This window comes from Galeopterus variegatus, unplaced genomic scaffold (genome assembly GCF_000696425.1).
Source record: "Galeopterus variegatus unplaced genomic scaffold, G_variegatus-3.0.2 Scaffold167, whole genome shotgun sequence".
Taxonomy (NCBI): domain Eukaryota; kingdom Metazoa; phylum Chordata; class Mammalia; order Dermoptera; family Cynocephalidae; genus Galeopterus; species Galeopterus variegatus.
This window is the reverse complement of record NW_007726278.1, coordinates 287,324-301,737: the sequence shown is the minus strand read 5'-3', so window position 1 is coordinate 301,737 and position 14,414 is coordinate 287,324. Positions and strand designations below refer to the sequence as shown.

The 14,414-nt window shown below is 44.6% G+C and overlaps 1 protein-coding gene and 1 pseudogene across 2 annotated transcripts in view; both read right to left on the bottom strand.

Annotated features, from left to right (window-relative positions):
- UBAC2 (UBA domain containing 2) overlaps positions 1–14,414 on the bottom strand; it is a 174,165-nt gene that overhangs the window by 2,599 nt on the left and 157,152 nt on the right. For both annotated transcript variants that reach the window (XM_008594759.1, XM_008594764.1), the window contains one exon: positions 13,780–13,902. In XM_008594759.1, coding sequence (XP_008592981.1) covers positions 13,780–13,902 — 123 coding nt within the window. The remainder of the gene's footprint in view (positions 1–13,779; positions 13,903–14,414) is intronic.
- LOC103610684 lies at positions 9,141–9,682 on the bottom strand (annotated as a pseudogene).

Here is a 14,414-nt window from a genome sequence, read left to right as displayed (position 1 = left end):
GGGGGGGCCCTAAGAGGTGGCAGGCCCCAGCCAGGAGAGGAAGGAGGTGGAGAACTAAGCCAGGTGGGCGGGGAGGGGACCTCGAGAGACCTCAGGCACCACCCGAGTCCCCACCCCATACCCCTCCTCCCCTACAGAGCCTTAATGGAAACAGAGACACTCAGTGGACACATCTCAGAAGCTGAAGTTCTAGCCAGTGCTTTTTCAAACTGAAGGTGTCATCCATCTTATGAGTGGGTCATGAACACTTGGTGTATTGGTCCGTTTCTGTTGTTTATAACAAAATACATGGAACTGGGTGATTTAAAAGAAAATGAAATTTCTTGCTTAAAGTTCTAGAGGCTGGGAAGTCCAAAGTCCAGGGAACACAGCTGGTACAGGCCATGGTGATGGTGACAGTGACCCTGGGTCTCACACTGCAGAAAATGGCGAAGCAGAGAGAGGCTAATCTCTCACGTGCTCTTCTTTCAAAGCCCGCAGAACCACGCCCATGACCACCATTATTAATCCATTCACTACGATATGGTACTGCAATATAATCACCTCTTCAATCTCCTACCTTTCAGTTACCGTAATAGGATTTCCCACCCTCAACAGTTACAGTGGGGATTAAGCTTCAGTGAGGTTGGGGGGGGGCATCCAATCTACAGCAGTGGGTTAAGACTAGGATTTTAAAAATGTGTGTAGTAAGGGTGTTTCTTCCCTAAAACTGCCATTTCAACTCTGTGTACCTGGACGCAGGCAGTGGACAGCATTTCTCACTGTGGCTGTAGTCACAAACAGCTGACAGGTGTTTCTAGAGGATCAGCCTGCACTGTGGGAAGGTCCACTCCCAGGTGAGCAAGAGAGAGGTGGTGGCACCCATGGATGACTGAGGCCCAACTCCCCAGGTTGGATGGACAGTGTGCAGAGAAGGCAGGAATCTTCTGGTTCCGTTTCCCACCAAAGGGGAGGCCTGCCTTTTCTAGAACACTGCATTAGCCTTGGCTGAACGCTCTTCACTCACTACAGGACAGGAGGGCTGCCCTGGGTGTCCAGGATACGGGGGCTCCTGGTTCGCCCCCGGTGCACCTGATTCACTGTGGTTCCCACCCTTGCTGTGCTGCCTCGGCCCGGGAGGCTCTTCCCTCTGCCCCTGGCCTGCTGACTCCTCTTCGCCCATTGGTTCTCAGTGTACCTGCCCTTTCCCATGTCTCCCAGACCAGAAGGATGCCTCAGTGCAGCTGTATTGTGGGGTGATCCCCACCACTGTACTGCAAGCTCCCTGGAACAATGGCTGTGGCAGCTTTTGCTCATTCCTGTGTTTCAGGATCTGGCACCTTCCAACCTGATGCCCTTCTTTCAGTGCCCTCATTTATGCTGCCTCAAACTATGGTGCCCAAACTGAGAGCAAAGCCACAGACATGGGCTGCCAAAGGCCATAGGCAGCAAGACAGCTGCCTTCCTGTGATCTTAATCATTAACTTCGATGATCACGGTGGAGGAATGCTTCAGTCGTGTGTGGGTGTGCACACGCACGTGTGCATGTGTATGAGCCTGTGCATGTTCTTGTGTGGGGAATTAAATGACACTGGTGTGGCCAAGTAAGCTGAGGCCTGCTAAAACCCCCAGCCAGAATTCTCAAATCCCACCTTGATCTTCTAGGTGTAGGACTGTACACACCTCTGTTAAATTCCATCTGACTGTTTTCTAGCCAACCAAAATGAATTATTTTCCATTTTAATTTTGTTGTCTATGTTAATCATGTCTCTCGAACTTGTACCATCCTCAAATTTGATTAGCAAATCTCTATCACTTCATTCAAGTTATTGTTGATGAAAATGTCAAACAGGCCAGATCAAAGATAGAGCCCAGACGCACATGAGGTCTCCCTCAGTGCTCAAGTGGTTAATCGACATTTTTAACCAGTTTTAAACTCACTTCATATTATTGTTGACACCCATTCTGCATGTCACTGTACCTCTCATGTTAATGAAATGCTGTCAAATGTCTTGGTGACATCCTGTGTCCACTGGGTTGGTTTGGTGCCCTCAGACCACAGGCATTTTTTTACTGTTCATTCACAAGTCATCTGTTTGATAATCTGGTTTAAGCTTTTGCCGGACATGAAACATCAATTTTGCTATTCAACTGTCAAAATTCACAATTCTCCTTTTCCTTAGGGGTATTTTTCAAACAGAATGTTTCTCCTGTTCTTTCTGGAGCCCCCATCAGTCCATGTGGGGAGAGGGGCTGGAGGACGTGTGTTGGTCACGAGAAGAAAAAACTTCTTGGATCTAGGTAGTCTCACTAGGTTATTTCCAATCTTAAGTTGAAATATTCTTTATGACATTTATTCCAATTATTTCCAGTAGAGTATCACCGTCTTCAGTGGAGAGAGCATAGCCAGTTAGAAGAGCGGGGCAGCTCTACCTTCTTTCCGTCTGTTACCCACCAGTGTGACTCCATGGCCCCCGACAGGCTGGCTGTTCTCAACGACTTCAAACAGCTTGGAAACGGCCACCTGCACTATCACCTGCTGCCCACCTTCAGTACTTCAAGCACAGCTTTGCACCTAGCCAGCAGGAACAAATTAACGTGCTGTCCACATCCAGCAGTTTGGGGGTTTGGCAAATCATGACTTGTAATCTGAGTTGATGAAGCGTGAACCTAGACCAGGTGGGAGTGCTGGGCCACAGCTTCCACCTGGTGGCACTCGAGTTTTCCCTCCACCGACCATGAATTTGGTTTGGAATCTAGAAGATGCTGATAATGCGCCAGCTACTCACAGGCCGCCAAGACCACCAGCTGCACGCGGGCCCCACCCCAGAGAGGGAAGAGTCCCCCAAGTTTGGCTGGGCTGTGTCTGGAGACAAGTAGGCGCTGTCCCGGTGTGACACAAAAGCTATCTCTGTATGTGAGGCTCCCTTCCGAGTTCACCCTCTCTCAGACATGAGCAACCACACGTGCACTGGTGCCAGTTGTGACAACCAAGTCCAGATTTTCACAGGTCTTTTCTGAAGAGAGAGTCTGCTGTCACAAGCTTGCAGTGGGCTGGCTCTTCATCCTCTCAGGGTCAGCCACCACGACCCTTTGGCCAAAGCCAGCTTCAGAGCTTTATGAGTTTTTTAGGGGTGACAAGACAAGCGTGACTAGAGAATTTACACTGCTAACTGACCTGGTATTTTTAATCAGATAAGAAACAATTACTAAGCAGAAATAGTGTTACCACCATTCTTTTAACAAATGAACAATTACATTAAGAAAGGGCATCTGTAAGTTTCCCTGAGTGCCAAAAACGAAACATCGGTGGAAAACGAAAGTGCACGCTTGGGCTGGAGGATGTGGCTGATCACAGCCAGCCACGGGAGGAGCCACGCTGGGCAGAACAGCAGCCGCTGGGTGTTTCCTAATTGCCCCATCCTCTATGCAGGGGCTGAGTGTTCCCCTGCAGCCTGATCTTCACATAGTTTCAGTTGGTCACAGTCCACAGGTGACAAGAACTGGAGCAGAAACTAGCACCACAGAGAACAGATGTTGTAGCTAGCTGCCTTTGGTGAGCACTAAAAATTGCTGCTGTGGACCTTAATACTCATAGGCTCAGAGAAGCCCAACTTGCCCAGTCCTAGTGCACCGCGTTAGTCTCTCTGGTGAAAGCCTTACTAGAGCACATGAAGCATCACCTCCTGGGCTCAAATGGCAGAAAGATAAAAGTGAAGCCTGTGCAGAGAAAACATATCAGTTTAGGTTTTCGGTGTCATTTAATGTGTGTTGTGGCTAAATATGTGCTTTGGATGAGGAGGGATGTAAGGAAAATATAGACAGAAACCAGAGGTTCACACTTCCTTAAAATAAAAACACTGGCAGCCCCATTAGGCCTGAGACAGAAGCACCACAGAATCAGCCCAGCAACCTGAGGTGGCAGGGAGATCAGAGCTCTGTAGTCAGAGCCCCGGTGTGACCTCGGCAGGGACTAAAGCTCCGACTGTCAGTTTTCCCAGTTGAGGGGACAAGAGGTGCGCATATGAGGGGCCCAGAGCAGCAACTGGCACAGAATAGGTGCTCAATAAACATGACCTCTTACGATCATTACTATCCTGCTGAAGAGCAACTGGGCCGGGTGTAAAATCCCCCCTCTGAACCTCTCAGGCCTCAGTTCAGAGACTTTGCCAATGTGACAAACCACCCCTGGGTTTTGTTTTCTGAATTCACTTTAACTCGCTTCCACTTCGCTGGCTTTCTATCCTTGTTGGTCAAGAACTGATGTGTCTTTTACAACAATCAAACTCAGGCTTATAGATATGCACATCTCTGGCTGCATAAAGTCACACTTAACAAACACAGGAGTGGCTTGTGCTACAGATTTCTAGTGTTTCAGTGGCATAAACAAGAATTGGCCTAAGAAAACTAACATGGTAAGAGCAAGTGAAGTCAGAAAGACAGGAACAATGTTCTTTTTAAAAGGGATGCATAAAATTCTAACAAAGTGTACATTATTTTAGTGACTCTTGGAAATACTTTGTATCTTTATAAATTCTAGCAAATACTGAATTCTGATGATTATATAAATAATGGTATTTATAGATACTCAGTCTACCTCCTTCTCCCTCCAAAGCACATATTTTAGCCACAACACACACCAAAAACCTAAACTTATCTGTCTTCTCTGCAGGCTGTTTCCTGTCTTTCTGGTTCAGCTATTGGAATGAGAACTGATGAGCTCTAACATCCATGGAAGAGAAATTTTCAATGTAAAATCTCTCAATCTTGCTTGACCAGAAGATAAAAATACATCATGATCAGTTCAGATCAAGTTGTTAAGGCGCAGGAATGAATATTTACAGACCATCTACCCTGCTCTGAGGACATGAGGTGAGTAGCTGCAGTGGACTGGGTACTGGTTTAGTGCCTGGCATGGTGTCTGATTTCCCTGGCAAAAGGCAAGTTCCCTGAGGGCTGGGACCAGGTCCACCTGTTTCCTACCCAAGCCTGAGCCTGACACACGTGCTGCGGCACTGATTAGGAAAGGACTGAACGTGAAGGTGGGTAGACTTAGCAATGTAAGTTCTTTAAGGAATTGAGAGTCTGTTGGGTAAAAATGGCCAATAAACATCTCGAGGACAAAATGGGAAAGCTAGTAAAACACTCAGAACTCGTCAAAAGCACATGCTGTGACAGACATATCTTCTGATGTGAGCAGAGCCGACAGCCAAGGCAACGTGCACTCCACACCTCAATCAGTACTGGATTCACCAGTTTGCAATAGTGTGCTTGGAAAAGTTAAAAAAAGCCCCCACGAAAATCTTCTTTTTTTTTTTTTTGTCTTTTTTTCGTGACCGGCATCGGATCGCAACCCTCAGTGTTGTGCCCGTACCGGACCGGGACTGGCAACGGGATCGCAACCCTCGGTGTTGTTCCCGCACCTTGCTCAGCCAGTGAGCGGCCGGTCTGTATGTGGGATCCGAACCCTCGGCGGGAGCACCGCCGCACTTCCCAAGCGGCGCACTGTAGCAGTGCGCCACCGGGCCGGCCCGCCCACGAAAATCTTCTAAATAAAAAGCCTTTCCCTCAATATTCCCTCTTCATCTCAGAGCACAGTAAATACCTTCCTCCTTCTGCTTGGACATCACAGGAAGTTTCTGTCTAAAAATCCTCACCACAAAACATCAGATTAGAGTTCAGCTTGGTTTCTAGTCCAAAAGTCTAAACAATTCTTTTCTGTAACTTCGTTTAGAAACCAGTTATAGTTGGGTTAATATCCAGACAGGGTGCCATACCTTTCCTGTCTTCCACATCTACCTATTCATAGACACTACAGGTTCCAGATGTAACATACAATGCCTGTTTTCTGTAACTGAAAACTTGACTTCCTAGAGGTAAGGATCATTAATAATTCGACTTAAAGAATACCAAGGAGAGGCCAGTACTGTAGCAACAGCAAATTCTAGCTTTGCCTCCTCACTGGGATGAAAACATGTTTGTGGAAGTGTAGAGGGTGCCCCAGCGGGAGCAGACTGGGACAGACGTCAGCAGCCCTCCGCAGACCCTGATGTGACGCAGCCGTAGAGCTGGCTGACCAAGGTGGGGAACGCGGAGGGGAACAGGCACCACCACAAAAGCTCTGTCACCGTCATCTGACAATGTTCCCAAGGAGAACCAGGAAGAATATGTTTTTCCTATAACATGCTTTTCAAATTGACCACATGAATGAGGGGGGAAAAAAAACAACCTATAGAGATGAAGATCCATCTGTACCAGTTTTCCTTTCCTTTTTAAAAATGTTTAAACATGCTCTATGATTGGGATATGTGTCCCTACTGTCTCAAGGTAATTCTTACTCAAGAAAAGTAATGAAACCCCACTATGGTATTCTACTTGCTATTCAACTCCTCTCTGAGACAAGTACAATGGGACATTCATCCCAGTAAGATTTACAGCAACCCCCCTCCGTGAAATACTCCTCTGCTTGGTTTATTCAAATAAGACAGTGGTTTTCTTCAACTTCCCTTTAGCGAAGAGCGTCAAAAACAATGGTTTTTGGGGTTCTTACTTCCCAAATTCTGACACTTGCAGACAATGATGCCCAACCGAAGGTGGCCCCCACCTGATCCCAGGCTGGGCTGCTCTTCGCTGGTGGGGTTGCATGCACACCCTGCTGGGAGCAGCCAGGACGACGCACTCTCTGCTCTGCCCTGAATGATAACTGGCATCTGTTGCCTGTCAGTGTCAGCATGCGCTACCCCCACCCCTGCCCCTCACCAAAAGCAAGGCCACTTAAACATAAGCGCATGTTGCAGGAGGCTTGAGGGGCCGTGCAGCTCTTCCCTCCCCGTCACCTGACCCCTCTTTTCCTTCTGAGAGCTGCGGGCTGGGTATTTTATACCCCTGCTCGGGGCCTGGGCGGCTCCTCTTGGCACTCCTGCTGCCTGCTTCAGGGAGTGGTACATGCAGCTCCTCAACAAAGGCTGGATGAGCTCCTCTGCGTACACCTTTTAGAACACCTAGCAGAGGGCCGGCCCGGCGGCGCACTGCTACAGTGCGCCGCTTGAGAGCGCAGCGGCGCTCCTGCCGAGGGTTCGGATCCCACATACAGACGGGTTTCCGCTCACTGGCTAAGCGAGGTGCGGGCGCAGCACCGAGGTTTGCGATCCCGTTGCCGGACACGAAAAAAGACAAAAAGGAAAAAAAAAAAAAAAAGAATACCTAGCAGAATTAGGCACCCCATAAAAGTTGCTCAATTATTTGATTGCCACCCAGTACTTCACTGTAACAAATCTAACTTTACAACCTTGTTAGAAAACACTTTTCCAATCTATTAGAGCTAGAGATGGAAAGATCTTACATACTAACCACATTTTTAAGTGAAAACAAATGTCCTGAAAGGGAAGCCTACTGACCCCACCTTCACAGTTAGCCATTCCCCAGCCAATGCCGGAGCACGTGTGTGTCAGGCTCGGCCTTGGTAGGAACGAGCCAGACCTGGTCCCAGCTTTCAGGGAGCTTGCCAGCTACCAGGGACACCAGATACCACCTGAAGCACTAAACCAGTACCCGGCTCACTCCAATTACAAATATTCACAGCAGAAGTGCAAGGTGTATCTCAAAATTAATAAATATCAGTGACGGGACTGCCTTCAGAAGATGAGTATTTTGGAGTTTAGGTGGATTTTTTGGAGATAATGGTAAACATGCCTGAGATGAGAGGAGAGGGGAGAACCTAAGATTTGATTCTCTAATACTAAATACATTTTGATATTTATCAGCTGAGATTGGAAGTATCTTGTGGGCTTAAAGCCATTCTCTCTCTACTTAGGGTAATGATAATCCCAAAGGACATAAACGGAATCCACATATGTCTTTTGTGTATTAAACAAAAATTATGGGAGGCCATAGTTTTGAACTGAGCTCCTGCACTAGGCCCCAACAGACCAGACCAAACCAAAATGGAGTCACTCATGCTATATGCCACATAATCAAACAGAAACTTTAAGGAAGCAGATAGATCCCCAAACAGACCAGTTTTTCCTGAAAACAGGAGATTCCAGTCTACCTGCTTAAAAAGGAAGTCTCTTCTGCTTTAACCCTTACAAAAAAAGTAATCTGATGTTAACCAATCACTTATTTTTCTATTGTTTTCCTTCCTCGTTCCAACTTTACAAAACCCACTGAATAGTGAAGCAGAACTGCTACTGCCCTGCACAGCATTCATTCCATTTTGCAAAATGGAGGCTGCCCTCATTCATGAATCACAAATAAGAGCTAATTAGATCTATAACTAAATTTGTTGTAATTTTGTCTTTTGCATGTGTTATAAATGTATTATTAATGTATAAGCATTAACATTTCTCCTCTGGGCCAGGGATCTTCTAAACACTCAGAGTTTCCTGGGAAGGGATGGAAGAAATTCCACACGTGGTCATGACTACAAGCCGCCCCTTCCTTCATCTAGTCCCGGCTCCAGGGAACCCCATGGTGTCACTTCCGGGTTCAAATCCTGCCCTGGGTCCTCAGCCCCAGAATGGCACAGCAGTCCCCTGGCATCCAGCTTCTGACCTGGCAGTGCCTCCTGTGCCCCAGTCACCTTCACTCCAGCCTCACCACCATGGCCCCCCATCGTCTACACCCTATTCTACCCGTGCCCTTCCTCAGCCTGGGTAGCATCTGGGCGCCATCACACAGCTGTTTCCAGCAGGCTCCCCACACCAGGCTCGAAACCCCTGGAAGGTGGGACAGTCTGCCTGACCTATCTCAGTACTTTCAGAACCCAGCACAGTGTTTAGTCAGTGAAGAGAAGACGGTTGGTTGTTGCCTAAGGGAAGGACACACATGAGTGGAAGAAAGTTGAAATTTGTTTATCTTCCTTTTGGTTCAGTCTTATTTAACTTCCTTCTCTGATTTTATCTGAAGGGTCATTTTCTAAGCTTGGGGAAGATTTAAAAGAGACACAGTTCTTAAGTTTTTTCCCTCTTTAGTTAAAAAAACAAAAATCGAAATATAAGAAATATGAGTAAATATGAGAAAATTTCATTATTTGTAATTTTGACTATGGTATAGTATAAAAATACCTGTTTTAAAAAAAGAAGAGAAAAAGAACTGGAATAATGGATATACTAAATTTTAAGATAGTAGATATTTCAGCACATTTGATTACTAAGAAGAGTTTATAGGGCTGCCCTTGATTTTGGCTTTTTTTTTTTTTTTTTGACAGATAAAGTTTTTTACTCATCCTCCTCCTCTTCCACCTTTGTGAGGGCAACTTTGGCACCATCGAGCTTTCCTTTAGACTTAGAGTCGGCGACATGCTTCTCGTCCTTCTCCACAACCCTGCCACCTTGCTGTTGTAAGGCTGCTTCTCACTGTCACTTGTCATTCCACAGCTCACCCAGCTTGTCTGCCATGTCTCCAATAGAGACTTGGATTTGACTCTGGATAGAATTCTGAACAGAACAGAAAGAATCCAGATGGTAGCCTTCGGGGGCATTAGGGTCCTTCTTGCATCCCTGTGCTGGTCCATAATCCTTCATTTCCCGATGAGAGTGTACTTTATGCACCTTTGCCATTTCATCAAATTTAGATTTCTCTTTCCCAGATACTGTCTTCTAGAGCACTTCTTGGAAAGTTCTGTCAAACTGACAGGGAACTCTGGGGTTTTCTTCTTACGTTCCTTTCTGCACATCTGCACAAAGAAGGCACAAGCAGACATCTCGTCCCCAGTTTCTTGGGGTCAGCCATCCTGACCACATCAGCAGCATATGGGGCATGGTGTGGGGCTCGGCGCTGTCCAGATTTGTGCTGGCTGCCTCCATGAGAGCTGCCTTGTTGGCATATTCTCCAAAGGGGCCAGATGGCATCTCCAAAGGGTGATGAATTGGTGAAGGTGCCGTAGGTCTACTCATTGAAAAACAGGAGTGGGTTCTGAAGAACTAAAACTCTAGAATCTTAATAATTGCAAAAATAGCAAAAGTAGAAAAGATTTCCATGGCTGTATGTTAAACTATTAGATTTACTAAAGAATGCATACTCTTTCTTAGAACATTCTGTTTTCAAAATACATGGCATACACTTCCCATCTACTAGGTTTTCTTAAAGAACTCTCACTAAAATTCCCAAAATATTTATTTATAGCAGAAAAAACTCAAGTAAACATTTCTACTTTTCTTGGTTTAGAAAATTACTAAGTTTCTTAATGTATTAAAATTACATGATTGATATTTAAATAAAGAAAATACAAAGCACATTTATTGAAAAATTAAGCATAAAAAGGTTTTGTTAATACAAGCTATCTTAACATGTTATTAATAAATAATATTTTAGATAGTGGCTAACAGACTAACCAAGAGATCATATATTAACTATAAATTTCTAAACTTTATTATAAACACCTTGAGGGCAAGACCAGTATCTTTTTATCTTTCACAGTTTCTGTAGCACCGACCACAAGAATACTGAAAGTCTGCATGATCATGCCAATGAGAACCCTAATGCAATCATGGTCCAGAACCGCCACTTTCAGGATAATCAAGAAATACAAAAATCAAGACTTAGAAAATCAATGTATAAGAAAGTATGTGTTAAAAACAACCTCTCGTGTACTTACATCTTACCACACAGAGCAAGGAAGAATTTAATGCTGTTTTGAACGAACATCGACAACATGTTAACCTCACTGCTGTCATTCTGGGAGGATCAAGGAAAACATGATTCATTTAAAAAAAAAAAAAAACAACAACGAACAAACCCTGAAGACTTCAATTACACACTTTCTCCTCATTCTCCCTTTTTGACACCTTTTTTTCCCCCAAGCTTTCAAAACTGAGAAAATCTCACCTTTAAATACCTCATATTGTTAACGGCTGCCCTCTGAGGAATGTGACTCATTGTCAAATCAAGTAAACAGGAATGTAACAGAATTTTGATATTTCTTTTCACCTAAATTTGAGAGTATTATCTTACTTTTTAACCCGTTACTATGAAGTCTTCTGATGCCATATGCTGAGTTATTGGCCTTTACTTTCTTCATCATGGGGACAGCATTGTCTAGACCTTCTCTAATGGAGGCAGAAGGGAAGAACTGTGGCGCCACAGTCCACCTGCCGATCCTAAGAGCTGCTGACATCATCAGTCTGGGCTGAGAAGCTGCAAGGCGGAGGGGCCGGGTCAGTTCTTCATGCACATTCACTTGGATTCTTTCCAAAGCAACTGTCGTGGCCTAATCCAGGGGTAGCAGTGGGAACCCTGCCCAGGGGCACCTCTTGAGTCTCAGAAAAAGTCGGGACACAGTTTTGCTGTAGAAGCTGGTGCCTTGTGTCTGACTGGTGCTTGTTTCCTCAGGGGCAGCAGATGGGGAGATACAGGCCTGGATGGTGCGGCCGGCTGTGAAGTGCTGATATCGATTTGTTTTGTTTGCTGAGAAGAAAACAACTTAGGCAGAAGGACATTTCGAAGTGTCATTATCCCAGTAGTCTAAACTTACTTGCATGGATTTTTTTTAACTTTTCTAAGTTTGAAATTATTTCCAACTAGAAAGTTTCACGAAGCCCTGCTCACTCTTCATCCAGATTTGCCAATTGTTCCTTTGCCGCAGTTGCTGTCTCGCTCTTTCCCTCTGTCTACACACACATACTCTCTCTCTCACATACTGTTCCTGAGCCATCTGAGAGTAGGTTGAACACACCATGTTCCTGTACCCCTTAACACGTCAGTGCATTTTCCAAGAACAAGAATATTCTGTTTCCTAACCATAGTCAGTATATATCAAGTCCTGGAAATTTAACATTAATTTAATACTATTATCTAATCTACAGTCCAAATTCATCAAGTGATCTTAAAATGACCTTTTACCCAAAATTTGTTTCCAGTACAGAATTGAGTCCAGGTTCATGTTTAGGCAGCACGTCTCCTTAGCCTCCCTTCATCTGGAACAGTTGGAGACATTGCTATTTTTGAATACAGGCCAGGTATTTTATAGAATATCCCTCAATTTGGGTTTGTCTGGCTTTCCTACATGATTAAAGTTATGTTTTGATTTCAACTCATAACTGATGTGTCCTTTGCAACATATGAACACGAATGCGTCTTTGTTCCGTTATTGGTAATGTTAATTTTGATCACTTGGTTAAGGTGGTGTCCGCTGTATAGTTACTATTTTTCTTTTGTAATTAATAAGTAACTTGTGGGGGGATACTTTGAAAGTATATAAATAGCTTAGTTTTCAAGTATTGATAATTCTTCCCTGAATTGATTTTTTTTTTTTTTTTTTTTTTTTCTTTTTTTTCTTTTTTCGTGACCGGCAATGGATCGCAACCCTCAGTGTCACGCCCGTACCAGACTGGGACCGGCAACGGGATCACAACCCTCGGTGTTGCCCCCGCTCCTCACTCAGCCAGTGAGTGGCCGGTCTGTATGTGGGATCCGAACCCTCGGCGGGAGCGCCACCGCACTTCCCAAGCGGCACACTGTAGCAGTGCGCCACCGGGCCGGCCCATTCCCTGAATTGATTTTTATGATGATGGTTACAAACTGATTTTCCAAGACCATCATTCTTTGTATGTTTATTACTTGACATTCTACTCAGAAAAAGCATTTCCTTCTCCCTATATGCGCTCATACAAATATCTATCTACTAATACCAGTATGAACTCATGGATTCTTTCCCTCTCGATGGGTTATATCATACTACTGTCTTTATTTATCTTGATGCTCAAAGCTGATGTTCCAGATGTGGCCAGCAGGATCCCCTCAGCTGGCTCCGGTGTCCTTCTGACATGCCCATCAGTTACTGAGCACTTCCTCGCTTCCTAGCACAAGACGTTCTAGGGTTATCTTGCACCTTTCTTACCCTGGACCTAGGATCCACCATTTCTCTAAAGAGGCTTGGCTCCTCTTAGTGAGGAAAAGTATTTAGAAAGCAGATCTGGACATTAGGTGTGCTCACTGCTACCAGGATGCCTCAGCTTCTGAGCCCTTTCAGTCGGAGTGAGTGTACGCATAGGTGGATACACAGACACACACTCTCATTAAATCATGAGTTTATACTGATACCGGTAATTCCTTTCTAACCCCACAGGGTTTTTCCCTGCCTTCCCCTGTTCTGTATTTGTATTTTTCTTCCTTCATGGTAAGATCAACTTATTTCCTTATTTGCTCAAACTTATAATACACACATTGTAATTTTAGAATTGCTGCACTTGTACCACTATGAAAAATACACCCACAGAGAAGAGTTAAGATTTGTCTGCAGTTCTTATTTTTCTTTAGACTGAGGATATATTATGTTTGAAAGTTACTGAAATTAATTTTTCACCCTTCAAAGTGATTATGTTATTCATTTGAAATACAGTTGGACCTTTTGTTTGTTTCTTTTCAGTTTTACATAGATCCCTGTCCTTTCTTGCTGACTTGCTTTTTGAGTAAGTAAAACATTAACATGATCCACAACCATACCAAAGGTACACTCAGAAGGGCAACTCCCTCTCCATCCTTCCACTCCTTTCTTCTCCACCCTTTGTGGGGAACCAACTACATTAGTTTCTTTTATATATATATAAAGTACAATAGATTTTAAAATAAGCTATCACAATGCATTTTTATTTCAAATCATGCCTTCCTCAAACTCATAAGACCCACGGTACCCAATAAAGGTCCAAAGTCTCTGTTAATTGTGGCATTTTTAACTGTTATCAAAATCTTTTTATTTCCATGCTTGATTTCTTTCAAAATTACACTTCGATTTCTTGTTGACCAAAACTGCCTGAAGTTTGAAGCAGGGATTTAGGGTAAGTACCAGGTGTTACGGATTACCTGTTCTTCCGAAACCTCTAGAGGAGGGGATGCTTGTTGCTCAGACTGCTGACCATCCTGATAGTTTATATTTTGTCGCTGACGTAGAGGAGGGAAAAGACGATTCCAACTGATCATTCCTCCCTAAAAAGAGATCAACACATAATTTTCAGACACAGAATGAGCAGAGCCATCATAATGCCTGGAAGGGCTTTCTCTTAACACAGTCACTTGTACAGACTGGGAAATGGGAAATGAAATGTCACACTCATCTGCTCTAGGCAAGCAATACAAATCCAAAGTATCACAACATCCTTCAATCAACAGGATAAAATCAGCAGCCTGCAGTATGCACAGGAGAGAAAATAAGGTAATGGGTAGTGTAAAAGTTGCTTGTGCAATTTGGCTCTGAAAGACAGTGAAAGACACATCAGACATTCCTAATCCCAGCCCCACTGAGTTCTCACTGACCCTGTCCCAACTACTGTTGGCTCTCAGGAGTTCAGGGCTTTGCAAGGTGTGGCGGGGAGGAAGATATGCAGACAAGGCTAATTCACTGCAGGTAACTAGAAAGCTGGAGTCTCCTCCAGCAACTCTTTCAGATGCTCCTCCTCCCTCTTGTTATTTAAGTTGTGAGTGTGCTTAGCGGGGGGGGG